The sequence below is a fragment of the Mustela erminea genome, chromosome 6 (assembly GCF_009829155.1).
Source record: "Mustela erminea isolate mMusErm1 chromosome 6, mMusErm1.Pri, whole genome shotgun sequence".
NCBI classification, from domain to species: domain Eukaryota; kingdom Metazoa; phylum Chordata; class Mammalia; order Carnivora; family Mustelidae; genus Mustela; species Mustela erminea.
Window position 1 is genome coordinate 90,520,419 of NC_045619.1, and position 24,506 is coordinate 90,544,924.

Genomic DNA, 24,506 nt, shown 5'->3' on the forward strand with positions numbered 1-24,506 from the left:
ATAGGGAAAAAGAAAAAGTTTAGTAGTGTTCTTATCATAACTATCACAGCAGCAATCAGTTAGATTGACCTAGGCTAATACAGTTTTAAGTATCATCTATCCTGTTAAATTGGATGAATTTTTTAAACTTCTTTACATTTCTGACTACATTTTCTTTTTTTTTCTGCCAGTAGCTTTTGTAAAAATCCTCTTTTTTCCAATTCTGAAGTTGTCTTCCTATCTGTATTTAATAGTACTCAGGTCTAAAATGAGGAATCATTCAAGAGAGATCGAATTCATTCTCCTAGGATTGACTGATGACCCACAATTGCAAATTGTGATTTTTATATTTTTCTTCATAAACTATGTGTTGAGTGTGCTGGGGAACTTAACCATCATCCTTCTTACCTTGCTAGATCCCCGCCTCAAGACTCCCATGTATTTTTTCCTCCGAAATTTCTCCTTCTTGGAAGCTTCATTGACAACAGTCTGTATTCCCAGATACCTGATAAGCATCATGACTAAAAACAAAATAATTTCCTACAATAGTTGTGCATCTCAGTTATTCTTTTTCCTCTTGTTAGAAATTACAGAATTTTACCTACTGGCTGCCATGTCTTTTGATCGGTATGTAGCAATCTGCAAACCGCTACATTACCCCATCATTATGAACAACAAAGTGTGTTACCAACTTCTATTCAGTTCATGGACGGTTGGCTTTCTGCTTTCGTTTCCACCATTGGCCTCAGGACTGGCGCTGGATTTTTGTGCTTCCAAAGTAATTGATCATTTCATGTGTGACACTTCCCCTGTGCTTCAGCTTTCCTGCACTGACACTCATTTATTGGAATTACTTTCATTTGTCTTATCTCTTATAAATCTCCTAGTCACGTTGCTGTTACTGGTTCTTTCTTACACATACATTATCAAGACCATTCTAAAAATCCCCTCTGCTCAGAAAAGAACAAAGGCTTTTTCTACTTGTTCTTCTCATATGATTGTAGTCTCCCTTACTTATGGTAGCTGTATCTTTAATTACATAAAGCCAACAGCAAAGGAAAGGGTGACTTTATCCAAAGGTGTAAGTGTTATTTATACCTCGGTTGCCCCTTTATTAAACCCTTTCATTTATACTCTCAGAAACCAGCAAGTGAAACAAGCTTTCAAAGACACACTCCAAAAGATTTTCTCTTTTTTCAAAAAATGAAGAGGAAATTTAATTTTAAAACCTTGAAAAAGAAAGTAAATAAACATTTTGACTCATCTTATAAGTTTACTTATTCTGTCCTTCAATTAGTTCACCTCATAATATTTTTTCACCTCACAACATTTTAACCAAACATTTCAGCACAGTGCATCTTTTCCTTCCTACTTCTCTTTATGATTAGATGCATTCCTTTCTGTGTTATAGTAGAGTATTATCTTGAGTTATCAATACAAATGTGAAATTTCTTTTATTCTACAAAACATGGTACTGACTTCCTCAAAAAATGATTTTAAATAGATATTCATCATTAGAATTTTAAAGAATAATACAGACATCAATATAACAATATACACTACTGGAACTCTAAGAAGTTCTTCAAATGTGACTCACCTGTTTCAACACGGAAAGAAAAAAAGGGAGGCTTCAAGTCATAAAAAGCTCATATGTTCTAAAATGTAGCAGGATGTTATCTGGTAGGTTTAGAGACCTGAAAATGTGAAATGACTAAGACTCACACACATGATTTGTTAATCACACACACAAGTCAATGTTCTCACTCTTAAAATGTCTTTTCAGTTTACCTGGAGTACAATATAGAAACATGGATAGTAGGTGATTCTAATGCAGGTGGCACTTTTGAGAGTTTTCTTTTTTAATATAAAAACCTATGCAAGCAGATTTTTACCTTATAAAGACACTATGTTAAATGTGTTGAGGATGGGTTTTTGGAATTGGCATCTAGGAGGCAAGTTGGAAGGCTTATATTTTAAACTAAATGGGTTATTTTAGTGTTGAAATGTAATAATAATGAATCTGAAGCTCCAGTAAATGGTTCCAGAGATATTTGGAAAAAGAAAAAAAAAAAAAGAAAAGAAAAGAAAGGAATGGTTGGACATTTGGTCATATGGGATCACTGAGAAAATATTTAAAAAATGATTTGGGTCTCCTTTCACCTTCCCTTCTGCCCACTCCTGCACGTACTCACTCATACTTAAAATGCTTTTAAAGAAGTGAGTATTACCGGTATCCTGTCAGATAAAAAAATAAAAATAAAAATGGATGTGCAAAGAAATCCATGAATTATAATGCGTTCTATATTAGATATAATGTGCCATCAGAGTAATATGAGTGAAAAAAAGTACTTAATACTGTAATCCTATCCATGTGGCCCTGAGAAGAAAACAATTTAAGCTCAGGTTTGTGTTCTGATTTGTTTTACTATTTTAAGCCAACACTGTTTTTTGTTTTTAAAGATTTTATTTATTTGAGAGAGAGAGAGTGAGAGTGCTGCAGAAGGAAAAGGATGAGAAGGCTCCTGTGGGGTTAGATCCCGGAGCCAAAGGCAGACACTTAACTGCTGAGCCACCCAGACACCCCTTAAGCCAACACTGTTAACCATCTTCTTTTCTAAGGCAATTATAAGGGAATAAGTTTGTGTTATTATATTCAAGGCCCTCAAAGCTTTCCAATAAGCACTTCAAAAATTATTTGACCGTTATTAGATTTGGTTTTTATTTTTCTCAATCTTTGGGTTGTCATTTCAGTTTCTTTTTTCTTTTTTTTTTTTTTTTTTAGTTTCTTGATAGTGTCCTTAGTTCATAAAATGTTTAGTTTTGATGAAGTAAATTTTTTAATTTGTTTTTTATTTCCTTGCTTGTGCTTCTGGTGTCATATATAAAACATCATTGCTTAATCCAAAGTTGCAAGGATGTATACCTGCTGTTTATTCTACGAATTTTATAGTTTTATATCTTACTTTTAGGTCTTTGGTTTCTATTGAGTTAATGTTTGTGTATGGTTTGAGGTAGAGATTAAAGTCAACTTTTGCATGAAAATAGTTACCACAACATGATTTGTTGAAAAAGCTATTATTTCCCCTTTGAATAATCTTGGTACTTTAGTTAAAAATCAATTGACCAGGGGTGCCTGGTGGCTCAGTGGGTTAGGCCTCTGTCTTCAGCTCAGGTCATGATCTCAGGGTCCTGGGATCGAGTCCCACATTGGGCTCTCTGCTCAGCAGGGAGTCTGCTTCCCCCATTTCTCTCTGCTTGCCTCTCTGCCTACTTGTAATCTCCATCTGTCATATAAATAAATCTTTAAAAAAAATCAATTGACCATAAATGTATGGGTCTATAATAGACTCTCAGTTCTATTCCTTTGAGCTATTGCTCAATTGCTATGCCTGTCCCATACTGTCTTTCTCGATCACTGTAGCTTTATATGAAATTTGAAGTTGGAAAGTATGACTGTTTCAACTCTGTTCCTCTTTTTCAATATTGTTTTGGCTATTCAGGGCCACTTGTAATTCCATATGAATTTTAGGATTAGATTACTTATTTATGCAAAAAGAGCACTTGAAAATTTAATAAAGATTATATTGAATCTGTGGGTCAGTTTAGAAACTGTTATCATGTTAATTAACAAGTTAAGATCTTCTATTAAATATATGAGGTTTTTTAAATTTATTTAGGACATCTTAAATTTCTTTTTAAGTTTTTTTTATATTCTTGGATAGAATGTGGCACTTCCACAGTTAAATTTACATAAAATAACTCCTACAACTGAACAATAAAAAAAAAAAAACACTCAACAAAATATAGACAAAGGACATAAAGAAGATATACACATGGGTAAAAGCACATGGAAAAAATGTTCAAGAATAGTAGTATTGGGGCGCCTGGGTGGAACAGTGGGTTAAAGCCTCTGCCTTCGGCTCAGGTCATGATCCCAGGGTCCTGGGATCGATCTCCACATGAAGCTCCCTGCTCAGGAGGGAGTCTGCTTCTCCCTCTCTCTGTCTCTGTCTGCCTCTCTGCCCACTTGTGATCTCTGTCTCTCAGATAAATAAATAAAATCTTTAAAAAAAATGAATAGTAGTATTTAGGAAAATGTAAGTCAAAACCACAGTGACATACCACTTTACAACCACTAGGACAGTTACATATGTGTATATTTATGTGTATGTGTGTGTGTCTGCACATATATGAGTGCATATATGTTGGTTATATATATATCAAAAAACCTAAGAAGTGCTATTGTACAGAATAACAAGTGATGATGGACAGAATTTGGAATCCTCATACACTGCAGGTGGGAATGTAAAATGTGTAGCCATTTGGAAAAGTCTGGTATCTCATCAAGAAGGTAAATATAGAGTTACCATATAACCCAGAAATTCTACTTCTAGGAATTGAAAAGAAGTTCACACAAAAATTTCAACACACATTTTCTTTTTTTTTCTTTTTTTTTTTTTTAAAGATTTTTTATTTTATTTATTTATTTGACAGACAGAGATCACAAGTAGGCAGAGAGGCAGGCAGAGAGAGAGGAGGAAGCAGGCTCCCTGCTGAGCAGAGAGCCCGATGTGGGGCTCGATCCCAGGATCCTGGGATCATGACCTGAGCCGAAAGCAGAGGCTTTAACCCACTGAGCCACCCAGGCGCCCCTCAACACACATTTTCATAAACACATCATGCATGAGTCAAAGAGTAGGAAAAACATAAGTAACTTTCAAGTGACGAATGGATAAACAAAATGTGGTACAGGTATATTTTATTCATTCTCATTTTATTGCGCTTTGCTTTGTTGCACTTTGCATAACTGCATTTCCTACAAGTTGAAGGTTTATGACATCCTGCATCAATCAAGCCTACTGGCGCTATTTTTCCTACAACATTTGTTCATCTCTGTATTGCACTATAGTAATTTTCACAATATTTCAAGTTTTTTCATCATTATATTTGTTATGGTTATCTGTGATCTTTGATGTTACTATTGTAATTGTTTTGGAACACCATGAACACTGCCCATATAAGACAGCAACTACAATCAGCAAATGCTATGTGTGTTCTGACGGCTCCACTGATCAGCTCTCCCCCCTTCTCTCGCCCTCTCTTTTGGCCTCTCTATTCCTTGGCATCCACAAATATCGAAATTAGGCTAAATAATCACCCTAAAGTGACCTAGAAGTGTTCATGTAAAAGAAAGAACCATGTTTCTCATTTTAAGCCAAGCTAGAAATGATCAAGCTTAATGAGGAAGACACAATAAAAAGCCAGGATAGACCAACAGCTATTTCTCTTGTACCACTTAGCCAGGTTGTGAATGCAAAGAAAATCTCTTGAAGGAAATTAAAGTGCTACTTCACTGAAAGACATGAGTGATAAGAAAGTGAAGCATCCTTATTGCTGATAGGGAGAAATTTTTATTGGTCTGGATAGGTCAAATCAAGCACAATATTCCTTAAACCAAATCCTAATCTAGAGCAAGGCCCTAATTCTCTTCAATTCTACAAAGACTGAGAGAGGTGAAGAAGCTACAGAAAAAAAAAAAAAAAAAATCTGAAGCAAGCACACGTCATGAGGTTTAAGGAAAGAAGCCATCTACATAACACAAAGTACAAGGTAAACAGGACTGATGTAGTAGCTGAAGTAAGTTATCCAGAAGATCTAGCTAAAGTAATTAATGAAGGTGACTACACTAAACCATACACTCAATGCAAATGAAAATGACTTACAGTGGATGAAGATGCATCTAGGACTTATAGATAAAGAGTAGCTAATGCCTTGCTTCAAAACTTCAAAGGCTAGGCTGACACTTGTTAAGGCTATTGCAGATTGTGGTTCTAAATTGAAGCCAAGGTTCACTGACCATTCTAAAAGTTCTAGGCCTCTTAAAAATTATGCTTAATGTATTCTTCCTGTGATTTATTAATGGAATAACAAAGCCTGAATGACATTACCTCTGTTTATAAATAAACATTGCTTATGAATATTTTAAGTTCACTGTTGAGACCTACTTTTCAGTAAAAGATTCCTTTCAAAATATTGTTGTTCATTGACAAGCACCTGACCGTTCCAGAGCTCTAATGGAGATGTACATCACAATTAATATTGTTTTCATGACTGTTAACACCACCATTCAGCAGTATGTGGATTAAGGGTTAATTCTGGTTTTCAAGTCTTAGAGTCTTAGAAATACATTTCATAAAGCTAGAGATGCTATGGATACTGCTTTCTCTGATGGATCTGGGAAAAGTAAATTAAAAATTTTCTCATAAGGATTTACCACTCTAGATGTCACTGAGAACATTTTTTGAAACATAGGAAGGAGTAAAAAAGGGTCAATATGAACAGGACTTTGGAAGAAGTTGATTGCGATATATAATATTTATAAATTTTATCAGTTGTTCTGTGTAGGAATAATTAAAGCTCAGACTTTGATCAAAATCACTTATATTATACAAATGTTAGTGAATCTTGGAAGAAATTCAAGGTATGATATATTTATGTCTGTGTTTGGAGGTCTTCCCATACTTTAAACCATCTATAAATTAAATATTATTGATTCATTATAGTTATGTCAATGTAATGAAATACATTAATGTACCTTGTACCTTACATAAAAACATGTGCAATAATTTTAATCCAATATATTCAGACAACTACTGACAAAGCATATTTAGAATATCCACATCATATTAAATAATTCCCTTTGTGTCTTCAGAGCCATTCCCTATACTCCCCATGCCAGCCATTGGATTCAGGTATCCATTGATGTCCTTCGGCCACACACATTATTTTTGCTTTTTCTGGAACTTTTTATAAAAGAAATTAGAAATTGTGAGATTTAAAATATGGTTTCTCTTGTTCAGCCATATTTTGGAGGCCCACCCAATTTATTGAGTGCATTCTTAATCTCTTTCATTTTTTTTTTCATGCAATTTGGCCAAATCTAAATTTGACATATTTGATTTAGGAAATTTAGAATCTTTAGCATCCTTTGTCATAACCAGCTTTCCCTCCCCCATTCCCACGTTCTGGTGTTTTTATTCTCTGAAGAATCTCTCCACAAGACTGAATCATTTAATTTGATCAGTGTAATATCAAGTACACACCATATTCTGAAATGCCAATCCCTAAAAGCCTGTATCCTCCCAAATTATCCTTCTGAAATAAGTGTCTGCCAAGGGAAAATTAACTGGAGCAGGGAGGTTAGTCCCCTATGCCTTGGTGACTCTACTCCTCAATGCCCATTCTCCATGGCAGTCAGAATTACAGAATTACAAGAACTGTCTTGAGAGAAAAGTAAGAAGGATGCACGAAGAGGAACACCATTCACCATTTTGTTGCTCTTTTTGGCATCTAATCCCAGCTTCCTTTATTTTAAATTAAATTTATTTTTTTTCAGTGTTCCAAGATTCATTGTTTATGCACTACACCCAGTGCTCCATATAATAAGCATTCTCCTTAATAGCCACAACAAGGCTCACCCAAACCCGTACCCTCCTCCTTCCTAATTAACATCTTCTACTCTCCTTTTTGATGTAGCATGTTGCAAGACTCAACCTACTTTTCTCCTTTTTGCTAGTAGCTACTATCTGATCTTTTGGGGTTTATACCTGCAAACAGTTAGTGAGGAATAATACACTGACCTCCTATCTTTGCTAACCTCTCATGAATCAGCATATTTGGTTTAAGGCTATACTGTCATTTATATACGGAATCACAAAATTTTGTAATTATAAGAAATCATAAATTTGCAAATTCTTACAGCATGGGTCTTACAACACTCAGGCTTTAAGGGAAGGCAGGATTTCTGTAAGGACTCTGGAAAGAAAGGAGATAATAGAGGAATTATAGATTTTAAAAATAATAAAAGGCATAAGGAAGGAAAAGTTTGAGGACCAGAGAGAATGTTGAGGAAACGAACACCAAAGATCTCATGTTGAAGCTCTGGAGAATGGTTCAAGAATGTTTAAGACATGTGTTGTAGTGGCAGGGAGAGAGCATGCTTACAGAGGTACCACAGCAATTGTAAGGATACAAACTGGGCTCGAAAAAAGCTCAGAAGACACTAGAGAATCCCTAACTACAGAGATAGAATAACTAAAATGTAGTCAGGCCAAAATTAATAATATAATAACCGCAATATAAGCACAAATGGAGGGCATAGAAAGGAGAATTGATGAAGCAGAGGAGCAACTCAGTGGTATAGAAGATAAGAGTATGGAAAATAATGAAACAAAAAAGAAGAGGGAAAGAAAGATACTGGACTATGAAGGTAGACTTAGGGAATACAGTGATTTAGTGAAACATAGTAGCATTCATATCATAGGACTCACAGAAGATGAAGAGAGAGAGAAAGGGGCAGAAGCTTTTTTTTTGAAGAAATTATTGCTGAAAACTTCACTAATCTGGGGAAGGACACAGACATCAAAATCCAAGTACAGATGAATTCCTTTGGCTCAACAAAAGCCAGCCATCATCAAGGCATATCATAATCAAATTCACAAAATACATAGATAAGGAAAGAAACCTGGAAAGGGCAAGGAGAAAAATGTCCTTATCCTACAATGGGAGACAGACCAGGTTCTCAGCAGATCTGTCCACAGACATTTGGCAGGCCAGAAAACAATGGAAAGAAATATGCAATGTGCTAAATGGGAAAAACCTGCAGCTAAGAATTCTTTATACAGCAAGGCTTTCATTCAGAATAGGAGAAATAAAGAGTTTTCCAAGCAAAAACTAAAGGCATTCTTAAACACTTACCTATCTTACGAGAAATTTTAAGGGAAATTCTTTGAATGGAGAAAAAAATACCAAAAGCAACAAAGACTAGAAAGGACTTAAAAACATCACCAGGAATACCAATTTTACAGGTTACACAATGGTACTAAATTCATATCTCTCAATAATCACTCTGAATGTAAATGGACTAAATGCTCCAATCAAAAGACATAGGGTATAAGAATGGATTAAAAAAATCCATTTTTATACTTCCTGCAACAGATTCATTTTAGACCTAAAGACACCTGCAAATTGAAAGTGAGGGGATGGAAAACCACCTACAATGCAGATGGTTGGTTGTCAGGAGATAGCTGGAGTAACCATGCTTATATCAGATCTTAAAATAAAACCATAATAATAGAAGAAGAAGGGCATTATATCCAAATTAAGGGGTTTAACCATCAAAAAGATCTCACAATTGTAAATATTCATGCTCCCAGCTTGGAAGCAACTGAATACATTAATAACAAACATAAAGAACCTCATTGATGATAATACAAAAATAATAGGGGACTTTAATACCCCACTTAAAATAAGAGATGGATTGTGTAAGTAGCAAATCAACATGGAAACAATGGCTTTGAATGACACACTGGACGAAATGGACTTAATAGATATATTAAGAATGTTTCATCTTAAAGCAGCACATTCTTCTCAAATGCACATAGAACATTCTCCAGAATACATCACATACTGGCTGACAAATCAGCCCCCAACAAGAACAAAAAGAATGAGATCTTACCATAAATATTTTCAGATTACAGCGCTATGAAACTGGAAATCAACCACAAGATAAATTCAAGAAGAACTCAATTACATGGAAATTAAAGAACATCCTACCAAAAAATAAATGGGTTAACCAGGAAATTAAAGATGAATTAACAAAATACACAAGGGACACCTGAATGGTTCAGTCAGTTGAGCATTCAACTCTTGATTTTGGCTCAGACCATAATCTCAGGATCCTGGAATCAAAACCCAAATCAGATTCCACACTCAGCAGGGAATGGCTTGAGGATTCCCTCCCTCTCACTCTGCCTGACCCCCCTTGAAATAAACAAATGAATCTTAAAAAATATATATATGGAAGCAAATGAAATTAAAGGTATGAAAGCCCAAAACCTTTAGGATGTATTAAAATCAGTTCTTAGAGGGAAGTGTATTACAGTATAGACTTACCTTGAGAAGCAAGAAAAGTCTCAAATATATGACGTAACCTTACACCTAAAGGAGCTAAAAAAAGGAACAGCAAATAGTGCCTAACAGTAGCAGAATGGAGATAAAGATTAGAGCAGAAATAAATGGTATAAAAACAAATAAATGAAACTAAGATCTTGTTCTTGGAGAGAATTGATAAACTGCTAGCCAGACTTCCAAAAAGAAAAGAGAAAGGATCCAAATAGATAAAATCATGAATAATAAAGGAGAGATCACAACCAACACCACAGAACAAACAATTAGAACACTATGAAAAATTATGTGCCAACAAACTGGGTATCCTGGAAGAAATGGACAAAGTCATGAAAGTGGCTGAGTTGTGTTTTCCTTTAAAACTATCAGTTTCATGTTAGTGACCTATAATAGTGAATATAAAACAAGTGGTTTTGGAACACAAATCACTTTGCTTACCATTGTAAAAAATAAAAATATTTTATCAAAAACACTAATTCCAAAAGATATGTGCACCCACCTCTACATTTTTTCAGCATTATTTGTAACATCCAAGGTATGGAAGCAATCCAAGTGTATGTTGATAGATTAATAAAGAAGAAGATATATATATGTGTGTGTGTGTGTGTGTGTGTGTGTGTGTGTATAAAACACACACACACACAATGGAATACTACTTGGCTATAGAAAGGGTGAGATCTTGCCATTTACAACATTGATGAACATAGAGGACACTATGCCAAGTGAAATATACCAGATAGAGAAAGACAAATACCATATGCTTTCATTTATAGTAGAATCAAAAAAGCAAAATGAACAAGTAAACCAGCAAACAAAGCAGAAACAGACCCATCAATACAGAGAACTAATTGATGGTTGCCAGATGGGAGCTTTTGGGGCAATGGGCAAAATGGGTGAAGAGGATTGGGAAGTACAGACTTCTACTTATGGAATAAAAAGTCAGGGGAATAAAGGGTACAGCAGAGGGAATGTAGTCAATGCTATTGTAATCCTGCTGTGTAGTGACAGATGGAATTTACTCTCATGGTGAACACAGCACAATGTATGTATAGACTTGCTGAATTGCCATGTTGTACACCTGAATCTAATGTAGCATTGTGTGTCAGCAATATTCAACAAAAACAAACAAACAAACAAAGTGTTATGGATGAATGAGTAGAAATGAATTGAATTTCCAAAGGGAAAAGACCATATGTGACTATGAACACCCTAAAGGAGAAGGAAAAGTTTGATTATTAAAACAAATAAGGAAAGAAAACCACAGGTATTCTGGAATGGAAAGGGTGAGGGTGGATGGGGTGAAGTAAAATTGCAGAAAAGGGTCAAATACTACTGTGCTTTGGCTAAAATTAGACTCTTATATTGAGGATACTAAGAAACCTTTTTTCTTTTTCCTGAAAAATAAGAAGTATTAATTTCTCAGACCCATGTTTTCTGAGCTAAAATCATTACTTGCAGGGGATACCATGGCTTTGATGCTCTAAGTGACTTAGTGTCCAAACTCTCATGTTGTCTCTAGCCTAATGATATTAGAGAAGTTGATTATTTATTTAAAAGAAACAAAAACAGATTCATATCTTATATAAGAACAAATTATGGGTGGATTAAAGAAGCAAATGGGAAGAACAAAACCATAGAAATAGTAAACATGAATGAATATTTACATGATTTTGAAGTTGGTGTAAAAAAGTGCTTTAAAAAGAATAGGTCACCATGAACTCATGATACAATTTTTTGAGTGGAAGCACCTCATAAATAAGGTAAGGAGAGGTTCTAAAAACTTGATTCAACAAAAGAAATTCACCATGAGTTTATATTCAAATGCATAAATATCTCCAACTAGTAAATGAGAAGACATAACCCCCCAAAGTGAACAAGAGTTATGAAGAAGCCATTCATGGATGAGAAATACAATTATTAAAATGTTGAATCTAAGTATTATGCAAACCGAAATAAGTGTGTCAGAGAAAGAAAAATACCATATAATTTTACTCATGTGTGAAATTTAAGGGAAAAAATGAGCAAAGGGAAAAAAAAAAGAGGGAGAAAGAAACAAACCAAGGAAAAGACTCATAATATGGAACAAACATGGCTACCAGATGAGAGGTGGATAGGTAGGGGGACAAGGTGAATAGGTGATGTGGATTAAGGAGTGCACTTGTGATGAGCTCTGGGTTTGGTACAGAAGTTTTAAATCACTATAGTGTACACTTAAAACTAACACTACACTGTGTGTTAACTAACTGGAATTGAAATAAAAAACCTTTTTGGAAAGATAAAAGTGTTATAAACTTAAGTATAGAAGTACATGAGAATATTGCTGTGCTTAACTCATTGAAACTCCACTGTTCATAATCTTTCTTTCAAGCAACATCTTCTTTTATTAAGCTATAAGTGTATGTAAATGTAAGTGTAGAAGCATATGGAGATTGCCTTATGCTTAAGTCATTGAAATGAACACTGTTTGATCCACCAGTCAAGTAAAATCTTCTTTTGTTAGAATATATGTGTTTCTAAACATATGTATTGGAGCATATGGAATAGCCCTGTGCTTAACTCATTAAAACTACATTAGGTAAAAACAAAACAAAACAAAAACAACCTCTCTAACAATTGGAGAATATGAAATTTAAAGGAGTCTTTAACATTCATCTACTAAGAACTTCCTGTATCCTAACTAGTCTGTAAGTGCTTTCATTCATTATCTCCTTTAATCTTTACAATATGCTATGAGGGAAGACGGTTGGTCTTCTCATTTTATGAGAAGAGTAATTGATGCTAAGACAGGTTGGATAAGTTTTGCAAGTTTACAAAGTTACTGGATCTCTTTAACCTCAAAATCTAGGCATTGTGATCTGTTCTTTATAATAGTGTCTTTATTATTAGGTGAGCTAGGACATCATTTTTGCTTTTCCATTTTAAAAATGTGCAAATGTTCTTTAATATCCATGATGGTTAGCATGCAAGGAAATGTCTTTATTCTTGTCTGTGGAAGAGAAATTCTGAAATATCTATCAAAATTTAGTACTCACTGGGATACCTGCGTGGCTTAGTGATTAAGCATCTGACTTTAGCTCAGGTCATGATTACAGCATGCTGGGATTCAGGCTCCTTGCTCATGGGGAACCTGCTTCTCCATCTGTGAGCTGTTCCCCCTGTTTGTACTCTCACTCTCTCATTCTTTCTCTGAAAATAAATAAATAAATAATATAATTTTAAAAAATTCAGTCCTCACATAAATGCTGTACACATACTTATATACTTGCAAATGAATGCATACAAACGGCTTTAGCACTGCAGCTAATAATGTGCATTGGTACCAACCTGATTTCCTCAAATATAACCAACAATGAAACCACAAAATTATACAGAAATCTCCTCTGTCATTCTATGCAATTATAAATGGATGATAATTTGACCATGAATGATATCTACTGCACTTTGTTAACTAAAAAAAGGAAACCTACAAAAGATTTTCTATAGTAAATATGTATTACCATATTATATAAGGAAAAAGACAAGTCTGAGTGTATGAATGTGACTGTGTGAGGGAATATATATAAAAACATCTGACAGAAAGAAAACTCTGGTAGAATATACTATAAATATTTAATCCCAGTTATACTGAAAATGTGAGTGAGGATTGGTCAAAAATCAAAGGGCCATTCTATATTTCCCAAATACTACTGATTTGATACTTCAGTCTTTGACATTATTTTCTCATTACATTAGGCATATATTATCCTTAAATTAAAAATGAAATGCTAAAGTTTCAAGTACTCTTGAGGCTTTTCAAGATGTTAAAATGTTCTTTTGAATGGAGAAGATGGTGAGATAGGAAGACCCTGAACACACCTCCTCCACAGACCACACCAAATTACACCTATGTGTAGTACAGTTCCTCCTGAAGAAGAGCTAGGGTTGACTGAACAGCTTCTGAACAACCAAAGACAAAGAAAAAGGCAAGAGCACAGAATAAACAGGGAGACACAGTAAAAAAGGGAGCTCCCCCCACTCCTTTACTGGAAACATAAGTGAGGAGGGATAGTACTGAGGGACTGGGAATAGATTCCTCTTTCCTTGGGCACAGAAAAAAAGCCACAGTTTTAAAAAACTGAAGAGTTGCAGGCACACTCTCTCCCCATCTATCCAAGAAGCAAAGACTAGAGTAGGATCTGGGTGCAGTGGCTTGAGACCTCAATGAGCAGTCCTTATGAAAATATCAAAGCATTGTTCACAAAAACAAATAATCCTAATATGTGTAGGGACCTACAGAAGACCCAAATAGCCAAAGAAATCCTGAGAAAAAAATAAAGCTGGAAGCATCCCAATCTGAGATTTCAAGATACACTACAAAGGTAGAGTAATCAAAACAGTATGGTACTGGCACAAAACTAGAAACATAGATCAATACAAGAGAATAGAGACCTCAGAAGTAGAAGCTATGATTCTAAGGTCAATTAATCTATGACAATGGTGATAAGAAAATACAATGGGGAAAAAATAATATTTTCAAACAGCAGTGCTAGGAACCTGGACAGTTACATGTAAAACAATGAAGTTGGACCACTAACACCTCACATTCAATCAAAAAAACATGATAAAATCAAAACAAAAAGGCAAACTCAAAATGGATTAAAAACCTAAATGTGTGACCTGGAACCATGAATACTCCTAGAAGAAATCACAGACAGTAATTTGTCTGACATCAACTATAGCAACATTTACTAGATATGTACCCTAAGGCAAGGCAAACAAAAGCAAAAATAAATTATTGGGACTACATCAAAATAAAAAGTTGTTGCACAACAAAACAAAAATAATATGTACTGAAAGGGGGAAGATATTTGCAAATGATATACCTGATAAGGGGTTAATATCCCAAATATATGAAGAACTTACACAATTGAACACCAAAAAACCCAATCTCATTGAATGGGCAGAGGATCTGATAGACATCACTCCAAAGAAGACATATAGATGGCCAACAGACATATGAAAAAATGCTCAACATCACTCATTATCAGGGAAATAAAAATCAAAACCATGCTGGGATATCACCTTATACCAGTTAGAATGACTAAAATCAAAATGTCAAAAAGCAACACACGTTGACAAGCATGTGGAGAAAAAGGACCCAAATGTACTTGGTGAGAATCTAAATTGGTACAGCCATTGTGTAAAACATTATGGAATTTCCTCAAAAAAAATTAAGAATAGGAATGCATTATGATCTAATGATTCCATACTGGCTATTTAGACATTCCCCCTGGGAAAAAGAAAAAAACAAAACAAACAGTAAATTGAAAAGATATTTGTACCACTATGTTTACTGCAGCATTATTTATAATAGAAGCCAACATTATTATAATAGAAATCAATATTACTAGAAAGATGGAAAGAGAAGAGGTGAGATATAGATGGATACATGAATTGTATGCAGCAATAAAAAAGGATGAGAGTTTTTTGTTTTGTTTTGTTTTGTTTTGTTTTTTGCCACATGTGACAACATGGGAATACAAAGAGGTTATTATTCTAAGTGAAATAACTCTGAGAAGGACAAATACTATATGATTCTCCTTATAAGTGATTTCTTTAAAAAAAAGATAATAAATAAACAGAAAGCAGAATCAGATGTGTAAATATGGACAACAAACTGATGGCTACCAGAGGAGAGGTGGGTGAGGGGTTGGGTAAAATGGGTGAAGGGAGAGGAAGATACAGGCTTTCAGTTACGGAATGAATAAGTCATAGGAGTAAAACACACAACAGAAGGAATACTATCTATGATACTATAATACCAGTGTAACGGGATAGATGTAGTTACACTTGTGGTGAACATAGCATAATGTATAAACTTGTCAAATCATTAAGTGGTACACCTTAAGCTAACATAACATTGTGTGACAACTATACTCCCTTTTTTAAAAAAAAAAAATAGTAACTTAAAAAAGAAAGCATAGGAAAATAAAAAAAGAAAAAGAAAGCAAAGTTTGTTGAGCACAGAGCAGGTATTTTTCAAGTGAATAATGATATTCAGATTGGTCACATGTAGTGTGGATATACTAAGTAGGTTGGGGCTGAGAGTTGACAAGATAAAGGATTTTTGATGAGACTTTTAGTTCTGGCAGAGGATTTAGTCTTGAATGGTTTTTTGAAAGAAAGTGGACAACAGGTCTAATGTGGTTTTGATTTGAACCTCCCTGATGGCTAGTGATGATGAACAATTTTCCATGCATCTGTTAGCCATTTGACACCACTTAGAATGGCCAAAATTAACAAGATAGGAAACAACATGTGTTGGAGAAGATGTGGAGAAAGTGCAGCCACTTGGAAAACAGCATGGAGATTCCTTAAGAAATTAAAAATAGAGCTTTCCTATGACCCTGCAATTGTGCTACTGGGTATTTACACCAAAGATACTGATGTAGTGAAAAGAAGGGCCATCTGTACCCAATGTTCATAACAGCAATGGCCATAGTCTCCTGTGGAAAGAACCAAGATGCCCTTCAACAGATGAATGGATAAAGAAGATTTGGCCCATATATACTATGAAGTATCATGCCTCCATCAGAAAGGATGAATACCCAACTTTTGTATCAACATGGAAAGGACTGGAAGAGATTTTGCCAAGTGAAAGAAGTCAAGCAGAGAGAGTCAATTATCATATGGTTTCACCTCCTTGTGGAGCATAAGGAATAACATGGAGGACATGGAGAGGTAGAAAGAAGGGAGTTGGGGTAAATTGGAGGGGAAGGAGAACCATGAGAGACCATGGACTCTGAGGAACTAACTGAGGGTTTTGTAGGGGAGGGGGTGGGAAGTTGGGTGACCCTGGTGGTGGGTATTGTGGAAGGCACGTATTGCATGGAGCACTGGCTGTGGTGCATAAACAATGAGTTCTGGAACACTGAAAAGAAATTTTAAAAATAAATAAAATTTTTTTAAAAAGAAAGAAAAGAAAAATTACCAACAAAAAAAAAAAAAAAAAAAAAAAAAAAGGAAAGAAAGAAAGAAAGAACGAACGAACAACAGCCTAACACTGAAGTTTGAAAATGTTTTTTTTGTTTTTTTTTTTTTTGGGGGCAATAAATTTGGTAACTGTTTGGGACATTTTCATTTCAAAGATCTGTTTTCACTTTAAAGATAATACTAAAAATACACAACAAAAATGAATTGTTTATTTGTTCACTCTATTTTATAATGATGGAGATGTATAAATTAAAAAGCCTGGGCACTACCTTTGGTGGAGGGTCCACTACTGTGCAGCTCAGCCCTGTATTTAACCAGTCCCAAAGGAACTGAGAATAAACTATCTCCTGAGTGTAGACTGAACTCCATGGTCATATCAGGAAAAATAAGTACAGACAAAGGGAAACCGTGTTGATTGGGTTGCTGGTAAATACACTTCTGCTTTTACTTCACTATATTGTTAGCTGTCTGGAAAGATACCTGTTATGGCATCACTATGCTTCTTGAGTTTATCTCTCTTTGCACTTTTTCCTTTCTTTACTCTGGTCTCTCAGGGATTTATACCATGACAAGAGAAGGTAAAATTATTTTGTCTTTGAATAGTATTCAATCTTTGTCTTATTCAGGGAGCTGTGAAGTGTTTTACCTTCCAGTCATAGGGTTCTAACCCTGGGAAATCTCTTAGAATTCACAGGTTTACAAAAGTACTTCTTGGAGTTTAGTTCAGAACAATGTTTATGGTAATATGGAAAGATAAGAGTGATGAAAAGAAATTCCTTTGCTTAGAGCAGAGGCTATAGAAAGCTCCTTTGCAATCAAGCCTGCATTTTCTCAGTGTGAGAGGCTTTTACATGACAGAGGCAAGGGTAAACTCATGACAAAAGCCTCCTGAAATAGATTATGAGTGCACTGCCTCTCACATTTTAAGTAAATTAAGAAAATCTGGGGTTATATTTATAACTTGAATCATTAAAATAGCAAAAAGAAAGTATGCTTCATATTGTCAATGAATGTGTTTTTCTCTCCTCCATTCCAAAGGTTATTTTGCTGAAATAAATTACAGAGGTCTCCAAGTTATCACATCAGTATATTTAGGATCAATAATTTTATAATTTAACATTTCAGTCATTGTTTAGATACACTGATAATCTGCCTTTTGATTTGCCATTTTACTGGTGTCTAATAACAAATATGTGTCTATTCCTAACTGAAAAGGATGCTAATCAGAAAAATATAGAAGAAAAAAAATAGTCACAATGCAAGTTTGACACTTAGCCCCTACTTACTTGCCAAGTTCATCCCACAGGAAGAAAATAATACAGCAAATATTATTAAGAACTTAGAGCATAGACAAAATGCTGTTGCTAAGAATGAAGAAAGAACATGACGGATAAATGTCATATAGATTACATTTTAACAATTTGTGGTTTTTACACAGTTAATTTTAGAGAGATTTTTTATTGATTCTATGTTTTAGTATCTTAGAAAGAAGATATTGAAATATTTTGTCATCAAAAACCTCCCTTATTATAGGGCATTTAGATGGCTCAGGTGGTTAAACATCTGTTTTCAGCTCTGGTCATGATCCCAGGGTCCTGAGATCTAGCCCTGGGTGGGGCTTTCAGCTTCTCAAGGAGTCAGCTTCTCCCTCTCCCTACTTCCCCTGTTCTCTCTCTCTCTCTCTATGTCTGTCTCTTTGTCTCAAGTAAATAAATAAAATCTTTTTTTTTTAAGATTTTATTTATTTGAGAGAGAGAGAAAGCGAGAGATCACAGAGCGAGAGGGAGAAGCAGGCTCCCCGCCCATCCAAGGTGGGGCTTGATCCCAGGACCCTGAGATCATGACCTGAGCCGAAGGCAGAAGCTTCACCCACTGAGCCACCCAGGTGCCCCTAAATAAATAAAATCTTAAAAAAAAATCTCCTTCATGAATTTCTTGTCTTCAGGGAAATTTGAGAGTAAAAAGGCAAGATGAACATAGTAGAAAAAAGAAAGAAAAAACAAAACAAAAAAAAGGGCAATTGTTATTTTAAATAAGAAATATAAAAATGATATAAATGGACCAGCAGGCTGTACAAATTATATATTGATATAGATCTATCTATGTGAATATTCATATCTCTGGCTTCTGTTTTCTTTCCCACAAAACAAGAACTTTGTATTTATTTACAACCAAGGCAATTCTAGTCTTATATTTCTAAGACAGGAAACACGTTTATTTCTTCTGGTCACATTTAAAAGAATATATATTAAGAATAGCAATAATCATATCTCTTACTAAGCTCAGGAATAGTGACTGGGTCATCAGCTTCCACCAAAATCTAGGAAGAAAATGAAGTCTGTAAATAGCATCAAACTTAAAACTCAGAATTAGGCATTTCAGCCCTAAGAGCACACAATCCTGGAAACTGGAGAACAGTGTCTGAATGTCTAAATTATAGACATGATAACAGTTGTTGCGGAAAAATATTTCCTTTGCTTCTGGAGACATATCTAGAAAAATGTTGCTTTGGTCAGTTTCAGAGAGATTACTGCCTGTGCTCTCTTCTAGGATTTTTATGCTTTCAGGTCTCACATATAGATTTTAATCTATTTTGAGTTTAATTTTGTGTGTGGTATAATTTCATTCTTCTGCAAATAGCTGACCAGTTTTCCCAACATCAGTTTTTGAAGAGACAAAAATATATACAGTTATAGCTACCCCAGTAAAACCAAAATAGTAGAATTAAAATGAATATTTACTTATAGATTTTTGAACCATAGATCATAATCTAGGATTTCAATCTAGGATTTTCAGAAACTTTCTATGTCATGAACAGAGTGTTATAATTGTTAGGTTGGGGGCTCCCGGAATGCAGGAGGGACAATGGAAATGACCATTGGGGCTGCTATCTTCCAGCCACCCTCCCCCTTCCTTAACGCTTGACTCTCCTGCCAAAAGGATGTATGCCCAGGTCATGTCTCCATAGGTAACCTGATACCTATGCAGGAAACAGGAGCATCAGGACGCCCCCACCCATACCCTCTGATCACCAAATACCTTTCCATGTATGGATGTGAACCCATGCCCTGCCTTGGCCTGATAAAATACCCCACCAACTCCCTCCCAGCAGGAACTTCCCTGGCTCCCCTTTCCAGAGTCCAGGAACCTTGCCTGAGAGTGCCAACCTCCTCCCAGAGCGACTTTCTTGGCTCCCCTTCTCCTGACCACCAAAACTTCATAGGAGAGTGCCCTTAATAAATTTTGCCTTGCGCCTACCTCCTCTGGTGTTGTGTTTACCTCACCTGTAAAACTTTATGATAATGTTAAGTATAATAAAAAACATCTTCATACATCTATATCATATTTCATTTTAAATAAAAATATATGTATATTCGGCCATTTTAAATTTCTCTTTATCTTAACTATGGGTCTTGATTTGAATATGCTTGAAAATGATTATCTAAATACTCTGTATAGTTCATTAGTGGACTAGATCTTAAAAGATATTTGAATCATGAATGATTTCAGGAATAACAGATAAACCATTGATTACATTTTTCCATGATCCTTTATATGTGTAGTTTTTATATTTTGAGAAAATAAATCTAATGATCCAGGAACATTATCTAATTTTAGAAATTTTTTAAAAAGCACAGAAAAGAATACAAGATACATATATTGAGACAATTTAATAAGATTTAAACCTAAGGCTCTCAAAGTGTTTTGTTGTTGTTGTTGTTGTTTTTATTTTTGTTTTTTCAACCCTGCTATGGGTCAACCCAAATGACTTTGCTTTAAGCATACTTCCAAGTTAAGCTATTATTTTATGATTAAGCAATCCAAAGATGCTTTAGTGTAACCATCCCTCAGAACAAAGTACTGCTTAAAATATAAACTGTGAGAAATTATACTAGTTACCAAGCATGCTTAGATACATCCTTAAGAAAAACATGTACTGGCAACAGGCCTCTGGGAGAGAGGTCTATATCCATCCTTGAAGCCCAGCAGCTGGGATGCATGGCTCACTCAGGACAGATCAAGGCCTGCTTCATGGAAGCCTAGCAGCTGGGAATGCCTGGCCCCTCAGGGCAGAATGCCACCTGCTTCATTTTTCTGTTATGTCCCCTGCCCCAGAGAGCATCAGCAGTTAGACAATCCTTTCATTTGGGCTTGCTCACTATAGGTCATGTACTATGTAACCAGACATATTTTGCCTTTCTTCTTATGTATTTACAAGACTGATGATCCATGTGTAATCTACTCTGGCTTTGTTGGTTATTACCCACATTATAATAAATATGAGACTGAGGAGTTGTTTGGGATGACAGTCTTTTCTACTGTAATCCCCTGCTCTCATTCTCTTGCAGCTGACTTGTTTGTGCCCCATTCTTCTCCTGTGCGCCATCAGGAAGAAGCACTTTAGTTATATAACTACTAGTAGTTATTTACCATAGAAGTTTTTTTTTTTTTTTTTTTTTTTTTTTTTTCATAGAAGATTTTTTTGTTCAAGTTATTTTACTTTATTTTTTTTTACCATAGAAGATATTAATATTATTATTCATTATAGTTATTTACCATAGAAGATATTAATATTATTCATTCAGTAGAAGAGCTAGGACAATGAAGCTAAAATCAGTTTGAGAGATGTATAGCTAAAAAGATTAGTGAAAATGTAAACTCGGGAATGATCAGTATTCATTACTCCAATGAGTAATCTTAGTATCTTCTAAACCTATGTTTTAAGCCTAATCTGGACAGTCCTGGGATGTGGTTTACATTTTGAGCACTCTGAATACAAAGTAAGAGTACTAACAGTACTATTTTACCCCTGCTTGTAGTCATCCTTACCTAAAGTTCCTGTAATCTTCTGTTTTTTAATACCTTTTTTGGCTTAAAATTACTAAGGTTGTGCCAAACTTACCAGTTGGTTTGCCCATGAGTTTAGTAGGTTTAAATTAATTTTTCCAAAATAAATTATAATAGTATGGACTTCTTTTTCTTATTATAGTCTTAGTCTTACTTGTGTTCATTTATCAATTTAGTCTTCCAGAATATAAGTAAAATTCCCATACTGGAAAGTTTTTATTTGCTATTCAAAAGAATCCATGGAAACTCCCATGCTTTTTCTCAAGAAACATCTCAACTTTTGGTCAATTAAAAAATGGTATAAAATCCTTTCTCCAATAAAAATGTTTATCATTGCTATACTATGAATATGACATCCATATTATTAAGCTCAACATTATTTTAGGTTAAGTGATTATGGCATTAACCTGTGATTAGAGTCTCTAAAAGGTACAGATAATTCTCCTATAATAATAAGTTCTTTGCAGAAATGTTTTTTTCTTTTTTTTCTAAATATCTCAAATGGAATTTTCTAATTACAGACTCTATTTCTCATTTTTAGTGCTCTCTTTTTTCAAGTATGACATAATCAGATTTTCAGGTTGTCTAACAAATCTCTGTTATTTATTTTTAATTAGCTGGCCATGATTTGAAAATTGTAGTAGCAAATGCACTCTTATTTATTGTGCCTTTTAAATTGTTCATGATATTATTGACTAAAAGTTGGACTAGTGTTTCCATTGAGATAACATTCCTAAAAATATGCTATTCCTACTAAATGTTTCCTTGTTTGTTTCTTAATCTGAATTTGAAAAAGCATCAATTTTTGCCTACATTTAGCTATTATTACGAGCACTACTTTTTTACTTTTCATTCTCTCCTCAACCCTCTTTCATTGGTTTAAAACACAACTCAATACCTGTTTCTTTCAAACTCTCAGCTTTCCAAAGACATGAGACTTTTTAAAAAATATTTTATTTATTTATTTATTTGTTTATTTATTTGTTTGTCTGTTTGTTTACCAGGAGGAGAGAGAGAGAATGCAGGCAGGGGGAAGAGCAGGTAGAGGGAGAAGGAGGTTCTCCACTGAACAAGGAGCCAGATGCAGAACAGGATTCCAGGACCCTGGAATCAGGACCTGAGCTAGAGGGAGACAGACACTTAACCAACTAAGCCACCCAGGCATCCCTGAAACTCTTTTTTTTTTTTTTTTTTAATGTTTCAGAAAAGTAGGACTTATGAAATGGGAGTTAAATAATTGAAATGCAATTTTATGTATACTTTAAACCACTGATTATGTATTCAAGGGATTAATGTGTCAACAGGAAAATACTTCTGAATGAGTTGTTTTGAATACAGTGTAGAAAGGCAAGATAATATAAATAAGAAAGAGTTCACAAAACAATGTACATATGAGATGTCTGACATATATTTGATTGGATATTAGAAGGAGAAATTACCTAAAATAAGGGAAAAAATGTTATTATGACAATGTGGTTCAAAAGGCAAGAAAGATGCCAGAGTAGGAGGATTCTAAACTCACCTCATTCCATGAATACAGTTAGATAGCACTGGCATCATGCAAATAATCCAGAATGACCCCAAGTCTGGCAGAACATACTCCACAACTAAAGGTAGAGAAGAGACCATATGGAAGAGAGTAGGAAGGGCAAAGACAGGCGGGGAGCTAAACAGACCCTGGGACCCATAGTTGGGGAGAAAGGAGAGAAATAGACTATCACTATCAATTAGCCCTACAGATTAGCAACAGTTTGAAAAATGCCAGGGTTGAGGTGGGTGGCTGTTCAGGAGTTAGGATGGCAGAGGAGTAGGCAGATCTGGGCTTTTCTCATCCCTGGAACACAGCTATATTGAAGTCAGATCCCTTGGAACACTCATGAAAATTATTTGAGGATTGAAAGAAAGATTTCCATAGTTGGAGGGAAACAGCAGGGCAGACATGAGGTGAGTGGAAGTGAATTGCTGGAGAGAAAACCTGTCCTGCTACAGAGGGGAGGGAACACTTTCCATAGGAAGAGAAAAGAGAGAGAGGGGTATTGAGAGAGTGCAGCATTGTGGTTTCACAAGAAGAAACCCCTCAGACCACAGATTGGGAGCTGGGGGAACTGAGTGACACAATTTTCTTGTTTGTTTTGTTTTGTTTGCAAACAGTGAGCATAGCTCAGATTCTGAGTTTCTGGAAGTGCTAGGCTTTTACCAGAGCAGAGCTGTATCTTCTGCTCCTGGAAAAAAGAACTGCTTTGGCCAAGGAGAGTGCACAAAGTGATGTAGGGATCTCAAGGGTCTCACTGGGAAAGATCATTCCCCTTCCCAGAGTACATTTGGAATACAGAGGAGGGAGTCATTGGGATTTGGAACTTTGAACCCCATCCACATCAGAGACAAATGCAGGAGAGCTGTATCTTTGGACAAGATGGCCCTTGCTTTAGTGTGAGTGCTTCCTGAACAGAGGGGATTTAAGAGCCCCTGTTCAGGACTAGACAATGGAGTGTCACCATTTTAACCCTGCTACCACACTGTCGTACATCAGAGAGCAGCACAGCAGTCCCCACTGGAGGTGGAAGCTTCTTACATCAAACCGTGCTGCCCTGTGCTTGATTAAGTCCTTTTTCTACTGGAGCAGGATTGAACACCAAGCCATGCTACAGAGCCTGAGATGCCCGCGCCCCTCACCCTCTGCTGAGAGAGGTGCGCAAAGTCCCAGCCCAGCACTCTTAAACCTGCACCATTGTTTTAGAGCC

The 24,506-nt window shown here is 35.3% G+C and overlaps 1 protein-coding gene across 1 annotated transcript; it reads left to right on the forward strand.

The window, feature by feature from the left end:
* Positions 1-247: 247 nt before the first annotated feature.
* Positions 248-1,186, forward strand: LOC116592453 (olfactory receptor 6C6-like). Its single transcript, XM_032345649.1, has one exon. It carries the CDS (start codon positions 248-250, stop codon positions 1,184-1,186), a length of 939 nt encoding a protein of 312 aa, XP_032201540.1.
* Positions 1,187-24,506: the final 23,320 nt, after the last annotated feature.

What these genes read in the sequence shown, in the direction of transcription:
- LOC116592453 (XM_032345649.1), top strand. Translation starts at nt 248, where the DNA reads ATGAGGAATCATTCAAGAGAGATCGAATTCATTCTCCTAGGATTGACT.